Below are 12,943 nucleotides of genomic sequence, written 5' to 3'. Positions count from 1 at the left end.
GATCTATTGATCCAGGAGGCAAGCTATTCCATTAATTAGAGATTCTTATAATCAGGAAATTTGTCCTTAGTTCCAGATGGGATCTTTTTTTAAACAAACTTCCATCCATTGCTTCTTGTCCTTCCCTCGGGTGCTTTGGAGAATAAGTCAACCATCTCATCCCTTTGACAGCCCCTCAGTTACCATTAGACAGGCATCATGTCACCCCTAATCTTTCATTTCATTTGGCTAAATAAGCCTTGTTCCCTTAAAAGTTCATCAGCCAGTTTAGTCTTCCATTTTCAAGGATGGCCATAGTTTGTTAGATGCTGCTATTTTCTGTAAATAGTTTGGAACAATGTACAGAGTAGTTGTGTTTTATTTGATTCCAGATGGAAAGGATATAACCTGGAAAAAGATACAAATATTAATACTCTGAATTGATTTAGTCCTCCTAAATGGTAAATTCTAAATATATGTACCCCAAAATATGTATGAATAAGCTGGCAAATTACTGAAATATTTAAGCACTTTGGTAGTAATGTATATGATTAATATAACAGTCACACCCTATATTTTCTTGTAGGTAATACAAAGGATATTTTATACAGTAAACAGGTCGTGGACAGGAAGAATCACTTGTAATGAACTCAGAAAAAGCAGCTTTTTACAGGTATGACATGCAATTTTGTAATAAAATAAATTTTACTGATTAACTATTCAGGTGGATCATTACAAAATTCTTTACAGATTATTTCTATTTAGAAATGAACTTAGGAAATTTTACATTTCTGATGGCATTGCTTGATTTTAACTTGGCTTAATGGAAACTAACGTTAGCTTCTGCTGTACTTTTGCAAATTCAGTAGCAGCAATTTAAAAGTTTCTCTACAGATTTTAATGAGTATAAAATTTATCTCAAGTTGTGATGCTAGTTTAAGGCATCCTAGGAAGTGATGTGTGACTAGGTACAAGCAGAGATCAATTCATTCTTTAGCGAAGGCGTGATTCTCCCTTCATTTAAGGGGGAGGTGATCTGCACTTTCCTCAGGAAAACATTGCTGATCCCAACAACGTCATATGCTTTCTGACCAGGTCCAGCATTTCCTGTCTGGGGAATATTGATAAGAAATTGGTCACACTGCAGCTTCACCTGGTTTTGGAGGAAATAAAAGTAGTTGGATCCTTTCCAGTCAGGATTATCAGGGTGGCTTACAATCAGTTTCAAATTTTGGCATGGAACCAAGAAGGCATTGATTGCACTTGTGGATGTCTTAGGACAGGACAGAAATGATGGTGGTGTGTCCATCCTACTCTTCCTTGATTGATCCATGACCTTTAATGCTATTGATTATCTTTTTGGAGTGGCTCTGGTGATTTAAAGTAGGGGGCCTCATTATTGCGAGGTTCCCTTCCTCTATGGCCCATTGATGGAGTAAGGGGTAGCCCTTGATTTCACTTTGTAGAGGGCCTTAGGGCCTGGTTTCTCCCTACTTCTGTCTAAACATCTATATGAAGACATTGGATGAGGTTCCTATAAGTATACTGTATATCTCAACTCTTGGACAGCCATATGATGCCACTGAAGTTTTGCCTCTGGGAGGCTGTGGAATCTGCACAGAAAAAAAAAACAGATCAATCCTAGCAAGATTAATGGCTGTGGAGTTGGGAGTTGTCCGGATTTGTTGTCGTTGTCAGTTGCAAAGTGGTGTCCAACCCATCACGACCCATGGACAACGCTATCCATGAAGTTTTCATGGCAAAGATAACTGCAGTGGGTTGCCATTTCCTTCTCCAGTGGGTCACGTTTTGTCAGAGCCCTCTGCTATGACCTATCCGTCTTGGGGGACCCTGCACAAGCCCCTTTGCCACGACAAGGCAGTAATCCATGAAAGGGTGTCTGGATCTAGGGATGCATTTATTCATTCATTCCATTGATTTATATAGCTACCCATCTAACAATTGCAATTCTGGACAGCAAACATAGGCTTTAAACCGGTAAAACCAAAATAATAAATAGTAGGAATTGTCCATCCTTATTTCTGGATGGTGTCACACTGCCCACACAAGCCCAGTGCACAATATGAGGGTCCTCCTAGACTGACAGCTTGTGTTTAAAGAGCAGGTGCCGTTGTGGTTCAGAGGACCTTTGTACAAATCCATCTTGCATTGCCAACTGCCCCATTACTAGATCAGAAGGCCCCTCATGGTCACTCATGACTCTGAATTATTGCAGTGTGCACTATATAAAGCTGTCTTTGAAGACCACTCTGAAAATGTAGGTCGTGAGAGTACATCACTGGTTGTTATAGGCAACTTCTGTATGACAATTTAACACTGCACAGGTTGCCAGTAAACTTCCAAGCTAATTAAGATAGCTGGTCATCAGTTATAAGATCCTTCATAAGACAGAGCCTGGTTATTTGTTGGATTGCCTTTCTCTAGTTTCCTCTGTCCATCTGACAGGTTTCACATGCTTTGGGTGCTGTCCCTTAAGCAAATGCTATTTGTTGGGATCCAAGAGATGTGGCTTATTTGTCACTATTTGTCACCTGCTTCATGAAACAGTGTTCCCCATGATGGCTCAGATGCTGTGTACCTCCTGAAAGACTTTGAAGACCTGCCTTGAGGTTTTATGAGTCCATCTTGATTGATGATTTTTTGTTGTTTGAGTTGCCCTGACCACAGTGTGCATTATTATATTTGATTCTTTTGATTCTTGTTATTAGTAATTTGTACTGGTCTATACCATCCTAAGTCATATGTTGAATGACTATATTATTTTGATTGATTATGTATCAGTTACAATACAATACAATACAATAGTAGAGTTGGAAGGGACCTTGGAGGCCTTCTAGTCCAACCCCCTGCCTAGGCAGGAAACCCTATACCGTTTCAGGCAAATGGCTATCCAACATCTTCTTAAAGACTTCCAGTGTTGGGGCATTCACAACTTCTGGAGGCAAGCTTTTCCACTGATTAATTGTTCTAACTGTCAGAAAATTTCTCCTCAGTTCTAAGTTGCTTCCTTCCTTGATTAGTTTCCACCCATTGCTTCTTGTTCTACCCTCAGGTGCCTTGGAAAATAGTTTGACTCCCTCTTCTTTGTGGCAACCCCTGAGATATTGGAACACTGCTATCATGTCTCCCCTAGTCCTTCTTTCTATTAAACTAGACATACCCAGTTCCTGCAACCGTTCCTCATATGTTTTAGTCTCCAGTCCCCTAATCATCTTTGTTGCTCTTCTCTGCACTCTTTCTAGAGTCTCCACATCTTTTTTACATCGTGGCGACCAGAACTGAATGCAGTATTCCAAGTGTGGCCTCACCAAGGCATTATAAAGCGGCATCAACACTTCACGTGATCTTGATTCTATCCCTCTGTTGATGCAGCTAGGACTGCGTTGGCTTTTTTGGCAGCTGCTGCACACTGCTGGCTCATATTTAAATGGTTGTCCACTAGGACTCCAAGATCCCTTTCACAGTTACTACTACTGAGCAAGGTACCACCTATACTGTACCTGTGCATTCCATTTTTGTTGCCTAAATGTAGAACCTTACTCTTTTTACCATTGAATTTCATTTTATTAGATAGTGCCCAATGTTCAAGTTTGTCAAGATCCTTCTGTATCTTAAGCCTATCTTCTGGAGTGTTGGCTATTCCTGCCAGCTTGGTGTCATCTGCAAATTTGATGAGTTCCCCATTTATTCCCTCATCCAAATCATTGATGAAGATGTTGAAGAGTACTGGGCCTAAAACAGAGCCTTGGGGTACTCCACTGCATACTTCCCTCCATGTAGATGCAGTTCCATTGAGGACTACCCGTTGAGTGCGGTTGGTCAGCCAGTTACGAATCCATTTGGTGGTGATGCTGTCCAACCCACTTTTTTCTACTTTTTCTAGTAGTAGGTTATGGTCTGCCTTATCAAAAGCCTTACTGAAGTCCAAGTAAACTATATCAACGGCATTCCTCTGGTCCACTAATTTTGTCACATTATCAAAGAATGCAATAAGATTAGTCTGGCATGATCTGTTTTTAACAAATCCATGTTGGCTTTTGGATATTACTTTGTTTGCTTCTAGGTGTTCGCAAATTCGTTGCTTGATTATTTTTTCCAGAATCTTTCCTGGTATTGAGGTCAGGCTGATAGGTCTGTAGTTTCCTGGATCTATTTTTTTCCCTTTTTTGAAGATGGGAACCACATTAGCTCTTTTCCAGTCCTCTGGTAGTTCCCCGGTGTTCCAGGATCTCTGAAAGATATAATTCAGTGGTTCTGAGATCTCGTCTGCTAGTTCCTTCAGAACCCTGGGGTGTAATCCATCCGGTCCTGGTGATTTGAACTCGTCTAGGGTAGATAGGTGCTCACTTACCATTTTCTTCCCTATTTCAATTTGTGTAGTTGTATTTCAAGTTGTTGAAGTAAGTATGTAAACTAGTTATTATAAATTGCCTGGTATTAAGTGATTGGGACTGGAGTAAATTCACAATGAGGTTAAGATATTGGAAACTTCAACCTGTTATAACTTATACCAATCAATGAGTTTCATGCCTTAATTTTCTCAATGTTTCTCTCTCTCAATAGAATGTGACGTTGTTAGAAGATGAAGTAGATATTAACCAGCTGACAGAATACTTCTCTTACGAACATTTTTATGTAATTTATTGTAAATTTTGGGAGCTAGATACAGACCACGATCTTTACATCGACCAAAAGGATTTAGCTCAACATAATGACCACGGTATGATATGATATCAATTTAGTTCAAAATAAAATTATATTAATGTTCATGGATTATGTGCATATTTTATTTATTTATTCAATTTCTGTAGCCTCCTAACTCAACCAAATGATCCTAAGTAGCTTACAATTCTAAAACTATAAAGCAATTTAAAAAAATTAAAAATTAAAAATGATTGCAAACTTCTACAAAATATGTAAAGACAAATAGCTGAGATGTCAGAACATATTTACATTTCTGATGCTCTTAGTGTTGAGAATTACTCTGAGTTTTGGTAATTTTCTATTTTTTTTCTACTTTTCAGAAAGATGGCAGTATTCTAAAAAGTAGAAATTAAAATCTAAAATTTATTCAGTACAGTTGCACATTATTTCCTAAGGGAGTTAAGACCAATTTTTTAACTATAGTTTCAACTGGGAAAGTGTCAGCATCCTAGACCAAGCCAAGTCCAAAAATGCTAGAAAATGCCTGGAAGTTTGGGCACTCTGATAAATTGGTCATTAACAGGCACATAGAGATAAACCACATCTATATATGATTCAAAAAGCCAAAAAGGAAACAAAAAAAGACCTAAACACTTAGCAGCAATCAATACCCAGATGAGGAGAGATTAATATCAAAATTAACACCAGACCAACAATCAAGATATAAACAATAATCCAAACAAGGAACTACTATGGTAACACAGACAAACAAGTAGCAGTAAACTGCAACCTGATCAAGGAGCCACCAGACCACCCCCACTAACACTGATAGGACAAACCAGTACTTTATTATGTGTCTCTTTAAGAGCAACAATGCTTAAAAATGAATGAACATGAATGCTTGTATCTTTCTTCTTAAGAAGATTCAAATATTAAGCTTTGTTCTTTCAAATTCTGCTTATCCAAAGGTGGTTGTTGGTATGCTAGCCATTTGGCTAGTACCAATGCTGAAATCTTGATTAGTTTAAACACTGGCACTGATGGGGCACCCTGAAAACCACTGAGGAGCTATAAACAGAGATGCTTTCTCTCTCTTTGTTTGTTATTAGGATGTCTGTACTGTTAAAGCACCAGACTAGCTAACACTAGATGCTGAAATGTGTTCTTTAGCAGGAATGGCCAGTGTGCCAGTGACTTAGGGAAAAGGCAGTTTCTTTCACAGAGTAGCGTTTTCATTCTTCTGTTGTAAACTCCGCCTATGTTTGCAATTTGCAAATATTAATAGAATTTGCCATTTGGATTGTACACAAATCCTTCAAATCCTAGCCAAGAATCCTTCAAATGGGGACGGACCAGCTGAGCCAACATGCTATATGTATGCATGTGATACCTACATGTTATATGTATACAGTATATGCAACAACTGTCTTTGTTCCCACAATGGGGATAAAAGCAGCATACCATTGGTATTTGAGGATTTGAGGAGAGGGGTATTGAAAAGGGGCTCATTTGAGGGGGATGAGCATTGCAACAAGCTTTGTCTTGATTTCTCTTCAGGGTGAACTTTTCTGTGCTTAACACCAAGAGTAAGGCAATATTTCTTCCTTGATTTCAAATTCAGTAGAAGCAGGAAATAAGTGCCTGAAGTTAGTTTCACGTACTGTAGCAAAAAAGCAAGATACATTTTAAAATTCAGATTTGCTAATGGGCAGGGGAAAGTACATCCTTATCGCTATACTTATTGAATAAGAGAAATATAATTTTTTCCTAAGTAATTGCTGATGCTGTTTAAAAATGGGGGAGGTTTTTTTTAACACAGTTTAAAAAGTATAAATGAATAACTTCAGACATAACCAAATTGAATATTAGTATTTTCCCTTTTTTCACAGCTATATCTAATCGGATGATAGAGAGGATTTTCTCTGGAGCTGTAACAAGGTATATTTTTAAAAAATCATACGGCATATATTTCCTATCTAAATTATGTGGCAAAGTATACTATAATAAAAAGCCCTTTTAGTGTAAACAATTCAAATAAATATAAATAAATAAATCTGGCTCTCAAGTTAGCTAACAAATTTTTATAAAGTCCACCACAAAAACTACTAATTATACTAGTGTAAAACAGATACTTTAAATTAAATTTTTAGCATTGTTTATGTATAAAATATATGGAAGTGGAATATTGTTTACTACGTGCTCTGATTAAATTACCCCTCGCCACCAATTATGCAGAATTGTGTATATGCTATAATTGAGCAATGCAAGCTCCTGCTTGCAATCTGATATCATTAGCATTGAAATCTCAGTCCAAGTTTTGACTTTTCAGCTCTGTACTATAGTGGCATTCTTGACAGAAGCAGACAGCATCTCATGTCATTTTCTCCATATTTTGCAGTGATAAGAATTAAAACATTTTAATAAAAATATTTTCCTAGTAGAAAATCAGAGGAACATGTAAAACCAATTGAATGCAATTATTTCATACAACGTTATGTATTTATGCCCATTTTATACTGTCTTTATGTACACAGAACAGTCAAGGCAGCTTGTAGTCAAATATTTGAAACTCTAAAATTAAGATGCTGTATATATAACTACGTATTGTCTTTCCTCCCCCCACCCCCCAATCCTTGTTTAAAATCTTAATTTCAAAGGGGCAAGAAAGCACAGAGAGAAGGAAAAATCAGTTATGCAGATTTTGTGTGGTTTTTGATATCAGAAGAAGACAAAAGGACTGCCACTAGGTAAGAAAAAAAATGCTGTTCATAAGATGATGATGTTATGATGCTGTCAAAGTTAAGTCACAAAGATATTATGTGACAATATATTCATTGTAATTGAAATATAGAAAGCCAGTTTGGTACAGTAGTCCTCTCCTACTGACTACTTGTTCACTCATCATTCAAAATTGCAACAGTACTGAACCAGTGGTACTTACAACTTGTCCTTGAAGTTCCAGCCATCTTGTCACCCCCACAGTCATATGATCATGATTTGGCATCTGGCTTGCATTTATAATGGATTGCAACACCCCACAATCAAATGATCATCATTTGCGACCTTCTCTGTTGGTGGTCTACCAGCAAAATCAATGGTGAAGCCAGCAGGGAAGGTCACAAGTCGCTCCAGTAAGTCCTTCCAGCCTGTCCTCATAGCACCATACCATCCTTCCCTTGCCTCTCTGTACCTGGCCTGCATTGGGCCTCCCAGGGCCTTTCCCATAGCACCCATTTCTTACTAGGGACTCCCACTTACTTTTCACTTAATGACACACACATTTTGGGGTTACAACAGCAATCAGAACTGCCAAGATTGGCAATGCTAAGCAATGCAGTGATGTGACATCCCCCTTTATGACTGCATTACTTAGTGATGACAGTCCCGGTCCAAATTGCCGTTGTATCATCAGGCTAGAAACTGGGAAACCATGACTTCTAGTTCTGCCAGCTGGGTGACTTTGAGCCAGTTGCTCTTTCTCAGTCCTAGGAAGTAGGCAGTGGCAAACCACTTCCAACATACCATGCCAAGAAAACTGGAAGGACTAGTCAGGAACCAATCTTGACTTAAAGACATACACATGCACACAAATGCTTATTACCCAGCCATTGGAGAAAAGGGCAAGAGGGAGCATCTAGGATCTGTGGAAGCAAGCATTCTTTGGAGTTTTATTTCAATTTGCAGGCATCTAGATGGGTGAGGTCGGAGAAATGCTTCCTGTATATTCTGAAAAAAACTTCATATATGAGTACAGGGGTAGAGCATAGTGCCCAAAATAACCAAATCATGTGGAACACAATGAAGTTTAGGAAAAATGAAGCCATATAGGAAGTTTCTAAGGATTATATTTTGGTATTGCTAGTCTAAAAGCCTGGAGATAGATGTCTTGAATTCTTAATCATTCACAAATGAGATTTTGTGTTGCTTCTTAGAACACAACTTAGAAATGGACATAAAATAGATTGCTAAATTGTTTAATGATTCATTTCAGCATTGAATATTGGTTTCGATGTATGGATCTTGATGGTGACGGCGTATTGTCCATGTATGAACTACAATACTTTTATGAAGAACAGTGTCAAAAACTGGATAATATGGCCATTGAACCTCTGCCATTTGAAGACTGCCTTTGTCAGATGCTTGATCTTGTGAAGCCAGAGAATGAAGGTGATGGATCTTTTCCATCTATTTGTAGTATCTGTGTTAATCAGGTTAATACAGCCATTCAGTGTTTGGCTTTAAATGTTCTTGTAAAGCCAAGTTTTGTTTATTGCATTTGGCGGGTAAAAAAGCCATCTGTTCATCTAACTTTCTGTTTTAACTTTCATTCAGTCTGGAAATTGAGTTGTGCATGAATCAAACTCAGGCCAAAACTTGCTAATGTTAGAACTTTCACTTTTATCTTGCGAATGAATACCCAGCCTTTGTAAGATGTTGTAAAATTGTTGTTTTTATTAACAGCTGATGAAATTCTTAAACCAAACCCCTTACAGTCATCTTAACTGAGGTGCTTACAATTTTAGGGAACCCTAATCTGTCACTTTCTGCTCAATTATTAATAAAAAGAAGCACTTAAAATTTAAAGGGAATATGCACCACAATCTAAAACATTTCAAAAAAAATTCTGTTTCCAGGAAAAATAACTCTTCATGATTTAAAGAGATGTAGGATGGCAAATGTTTTCTTTGACACTTTCTTCAATATTGAGAAATATTTAGACCATGAGCAGAAGGATCAGTTTTCTGTGCTGAGGGTAAGTGCTGAAAAGGATTTTGCCTATAAAGTCAATCTCAGTTTTTTTATCAATTACTATTAAATAAATGCCTTATGATAATATTTTAGGGTACTGAAAATGAAAATCAAGACATGTCTGATTGGGAAAAATATGCTGCTGAGGAGTATGATGTCCTAGTTGCTGAAGAAGCAGCCAGCGACCAGTGGAATGATTGGTAAGTAGTGTTTATACAATTAGTGCTAAACTATTTGTAGCTCAGGGCTGAACTGTGGGGTCCTTGATTGTTTTCTTGCAAACGTTTCATTACCAAACTAGATAATATCATCAGTGCTAGACATCATTTATCTATCATCACCAAAGAGTTTACATCCTTATCCCTCTAAATTAAATAAATAAAAGTTAAATCATTTGGAACTAACGAAATGGTATCTTGAATGCAGTAGCACAATATTTTTCTGAGTCATTGTTGGTCATCATTTATTGGTTCTGGTTTTTCTGCCAAAATGCCTTGCTGCCAAACAAAATGCTAATTATACTTTTATAAAATAGTATCGTCAATTATTTCTACTATAGAGTTAATTAAAGGTAGAAGTGAACGGAGACAACTTTTGCTGGAGTTGGCTTGCTTCTGCCCTCACTTAAATAGCTGTTACTCTATTCACTTACTTCTTCTTAACACAAGAGCCCTTTTGAGCCATGTCTCATGGGGATTAATCTATCTGGGGAGAATCATCAAGACCAGCTGTCCTCCTCCTTTGGGGATTCTGATGCACAAGCAATTAGCTAATTTTGCTAAGGCTGAAATGGAGACATAAGTAGCAGCACCCTTTCTATAAAGGAATGCCAAACTGGCCTATGGAATATGATGTAATAAATACACAAATTACTTTTACGAATATCTATACAGGAAGTCCTTGACAACCATTTATTTAACTGTGGTTTAAAGTTATGACAGCCTTGAAAAAGGGTCTTACGGCCTACACTTGCCCCTACACTCCTACACACCCTCCCCCCTAGTTACCAGGTTTGAGCACCTGGTAACTACCTAGCATTTATGCATAGTTGCAGCATCCTAGGGTCACATGATTGCAATTTGGGATTTTGTTTTGCCAATTTGTGGCAACAACAAAAAAAAAAGCCCATTGGGGAAACTGGATTCGCTTAACAGCCATCTGATTTGCTAAACAGCCAAAGTGATACATTTAATGACTACTATAAAATTATTCTAAAATAAGGTTCTATTTCACTTACAATCACAATGACTTGTGATGGAAATGTTGGTCTCAATTGTGCCTGTAAGTCGCGAACTGTCTGTCAGTCTGAATTCGTTCCCATTTCTTTTTCTTTTTAGTTTCGAAGCTGAGCTGATTCCTGGTGACCATCAAAAGACCAACATACTAAAATATCAAATGGAGAAAAGACCTTTTTTTGATGTGCCTTCTTCCCATTTGGCAGATGTTGACTTGGATGATTATGACTATGAAGACGATTTTGAATAAACTATATTTGTAGAAGTATAAAGACTGTGTCTGCAGCAGGTCTGCTAAATCTGTGTAGAATTCTGTCTCCCCCCAAAAAGAGTAAAATTGAGTTTCTTGTGCTGCAAAATTAATACTTTCAAAATATCTAAATGGTTACATTTGTATGGAATAACACTTTTTATGTATTTATTCAATGGATTGTTGCCTAGGAAAAAATAAATTATTTATAGATACCTTCTTTAAGGAATTACAGTGTATCTTGTATAAAGTAAAGTACTGGCTTGTTTTTATACAAAATACTAAACTTTTTCTTGATTACTATAACAATGGAAGTCCTTGCTCTTGCAGTCTCCTAGCTAAAATTAACTTTGTCAAGATTCAAAAAAAAAGTGTCATGATTGTGAATGGAGATCGCAGTTCAGAACTCAAGTAAAGCATCACTGGATAAGCTAGATACACACTGGTACATGTAGCAAATTATATCCTGCCTGAAAACAGGCTATAATTTTCTACCCTTTAGCATTCATTTTATTCTACAGACTCCAACTTAAAAACTGGCTTTTATTGCTCACTTAAACAGTTGTGGATATTATATTCCATGTCAAGGGAATCAATTATAAGTTTTACTTGATCAGTGATGTGCACTAACCTTGTATGGGCATTTAGTGTGTTTCTTCAGCGGTTGGTTAATGACACATTCCATGAATATTGTTACCAACAGTGTCAAAGTAGCTGAACAGTCTGATGCTTTATTTGCCTATATGAGGTGAGAGACTGCTTATAGGGCAAGATAGATACTGCTATCCTCGTTTTTAAAAAAAGCATAGCGTTTGTAGTGCCTTAATTATTCTTATGTTCACCCAAGAAATGAAATATAATAAAGCAAATTTTTGCTCTTAGGTTTTCCCAATAAACAAAAAGCTATCTTGTTTGCTGTGCAGATCTGTTAAATATTTAAAATATGATGCTCGTATTTTCAAATAAAGTTTTTTTCATACATGTAACTCAGCAATTTTTTTTTATGTACCAGATCATCACAGAAGGTATTGAAAGTGACTTCCAATTTGAATACCAGAATCATTTTCATATAATCTTAGTAAATGTACATATTTTTCATACTTTGTGATCTATAGCATAGAGTGGCTTCAGTTTGCCTTCCAGAATTGGGGATTATAGCTCCCAATATTCCTCAAACAAAACTAAAATATCCATTTTCACAAATTCAAATATGATTCTGATAAAGACTATGTGGCACAGATAATTCCGTCGTGAAACTACAAGCCACCTTTTTATAGTTGAAAGTCAATGGCAAAGTAGTGCAATTTAAGGGACGTGGTAGATCAGTGGCTAAGACCCTGAGCTTGTCAATCAGAAGTCGGCAGTTTGGTGGTTCGAATCCCTAGTGCCACGTAGCGGAGTGAGCTCCTGTTACTTGTCCCAGCTTCTGCCAACCTAGCAGTTCAAAAGCATGTAAAAATGCAAATAGAAAAATAGGAACTACCTTTGGTGGGAAGGTAACAGCGTTCCGTGCGTCTTTGGCATTTAGCCACATGACCACAGAGACGTCTTCAGACAGCACTGGCTCTCTGGCTTTGAAACGGAGATGAGCACCGCCCCCTAGAGTTGGGAACGACTAGCACATATGTGCAAGGGGAACCTTTATCTTTTAGTGCAATTTAATGAAGACTGAGAGTCTCTATACACATTAGGATGGCTGAAAGATTTTTTTTCTGTGTATGAGGTTTTTCTTTCATACCAGGTTTTCAAAAGTACTCCTTTTGAATTGTTAAGTTTTCTTGTGAAGATTCCTTGTGATGATACAACTATGTAGAACTTAAGGGATGCTGCAAGATGGCATTACAAGGCTGAGGAAAAACCAGAAAAGATTTTTTAATAATAAATTTATAGCCTGCCTTTTCCTGCAAAATGACTCTTAAAGTACCATGATGTGTTTTTTGGCAGAAGTATCTGTAATTACCAATTTCTTTTCCTTTATGTGGATCATCAATACCAAACATTGTTTTAGGATTTGAACCGATTCCTTTGATGTTCAGCTTTTTAGTGTTTGGGCTACAAGTGAAAA

The 12,943-nt window shown here is 37.3% G+C and overlaps 1 protein-coding gene across 3 annotated transcripts in view; it reads left to right on the top strand.

Annotated features, from left to right (window-relative positions):
- The window catches only part of PPP2R3B (protein phosphatase 2 regulatory subunit B''beta), a 41,013-nt gene extending 29,149 nt beyond the window's left edge, over nucleotides 1–11,864 (top strand). For all 3 annotated transcript variants that reach the window (XM_081949531.1, XM_081949529.1, XM_081949530.1), the window contains 8 exons: nucleotides 566–652; nucleotides 4,564–4,720; nucleotides 6,534–6,582; nucleotides 7,302–7,391; nucleotides 8,636–8,811; nucleotides 9,279–9,397; nucleotides 9,487–9,593; nucleotides 10,731–11,864. In XM_081949531.1, coding sequence (XP_081805657.1) covers nucleotides 566–652; nucleotides 4,564–4,720; nucleotides 6,534–6,582; nucleotides 7,302–7,391; nucleotides 8,636–8,811; nucleotides 9,279–9,397; nucleotides 9,487–9,593; nucleotides 10,731–10,878 — 933 coding nt within the window. In that variant the 3' untranslated portion in view covers nucleotides 10,879–11,864. The remainder of the gene's footprint in view (nucleotides 1–565; nucleotides 653–4,563; nucleotides 4,721–6,533; nucleotides 6,583–7,301; nucleotides 7,392–8,635; nucleotides 8,812–9,278; nucleotides 9,398–9,486; nucleotides 9,594–10,730) is intronic.
- The last annotated feature ends 1,079 nt before the right edge of the window (nucleotides 11,865–12,943 follow it).

This window comes from Natrix helvetica, assembly GCF_964273705.1.
Source record: "Natrix helvetica genome assembly, chromosome: 3".
NCBI classification, from domain to species: Eukaryota; Metazoa; Chordata; class Lepidosauria; order Squamata; family Natricidae; genus Natrix; species Natrix helvetica.
The sequence above is the reverse complement of the archived record's forward strand: the minus strand, read 5'-3'. Positions and strand labels throughout refer to the sequence as shown.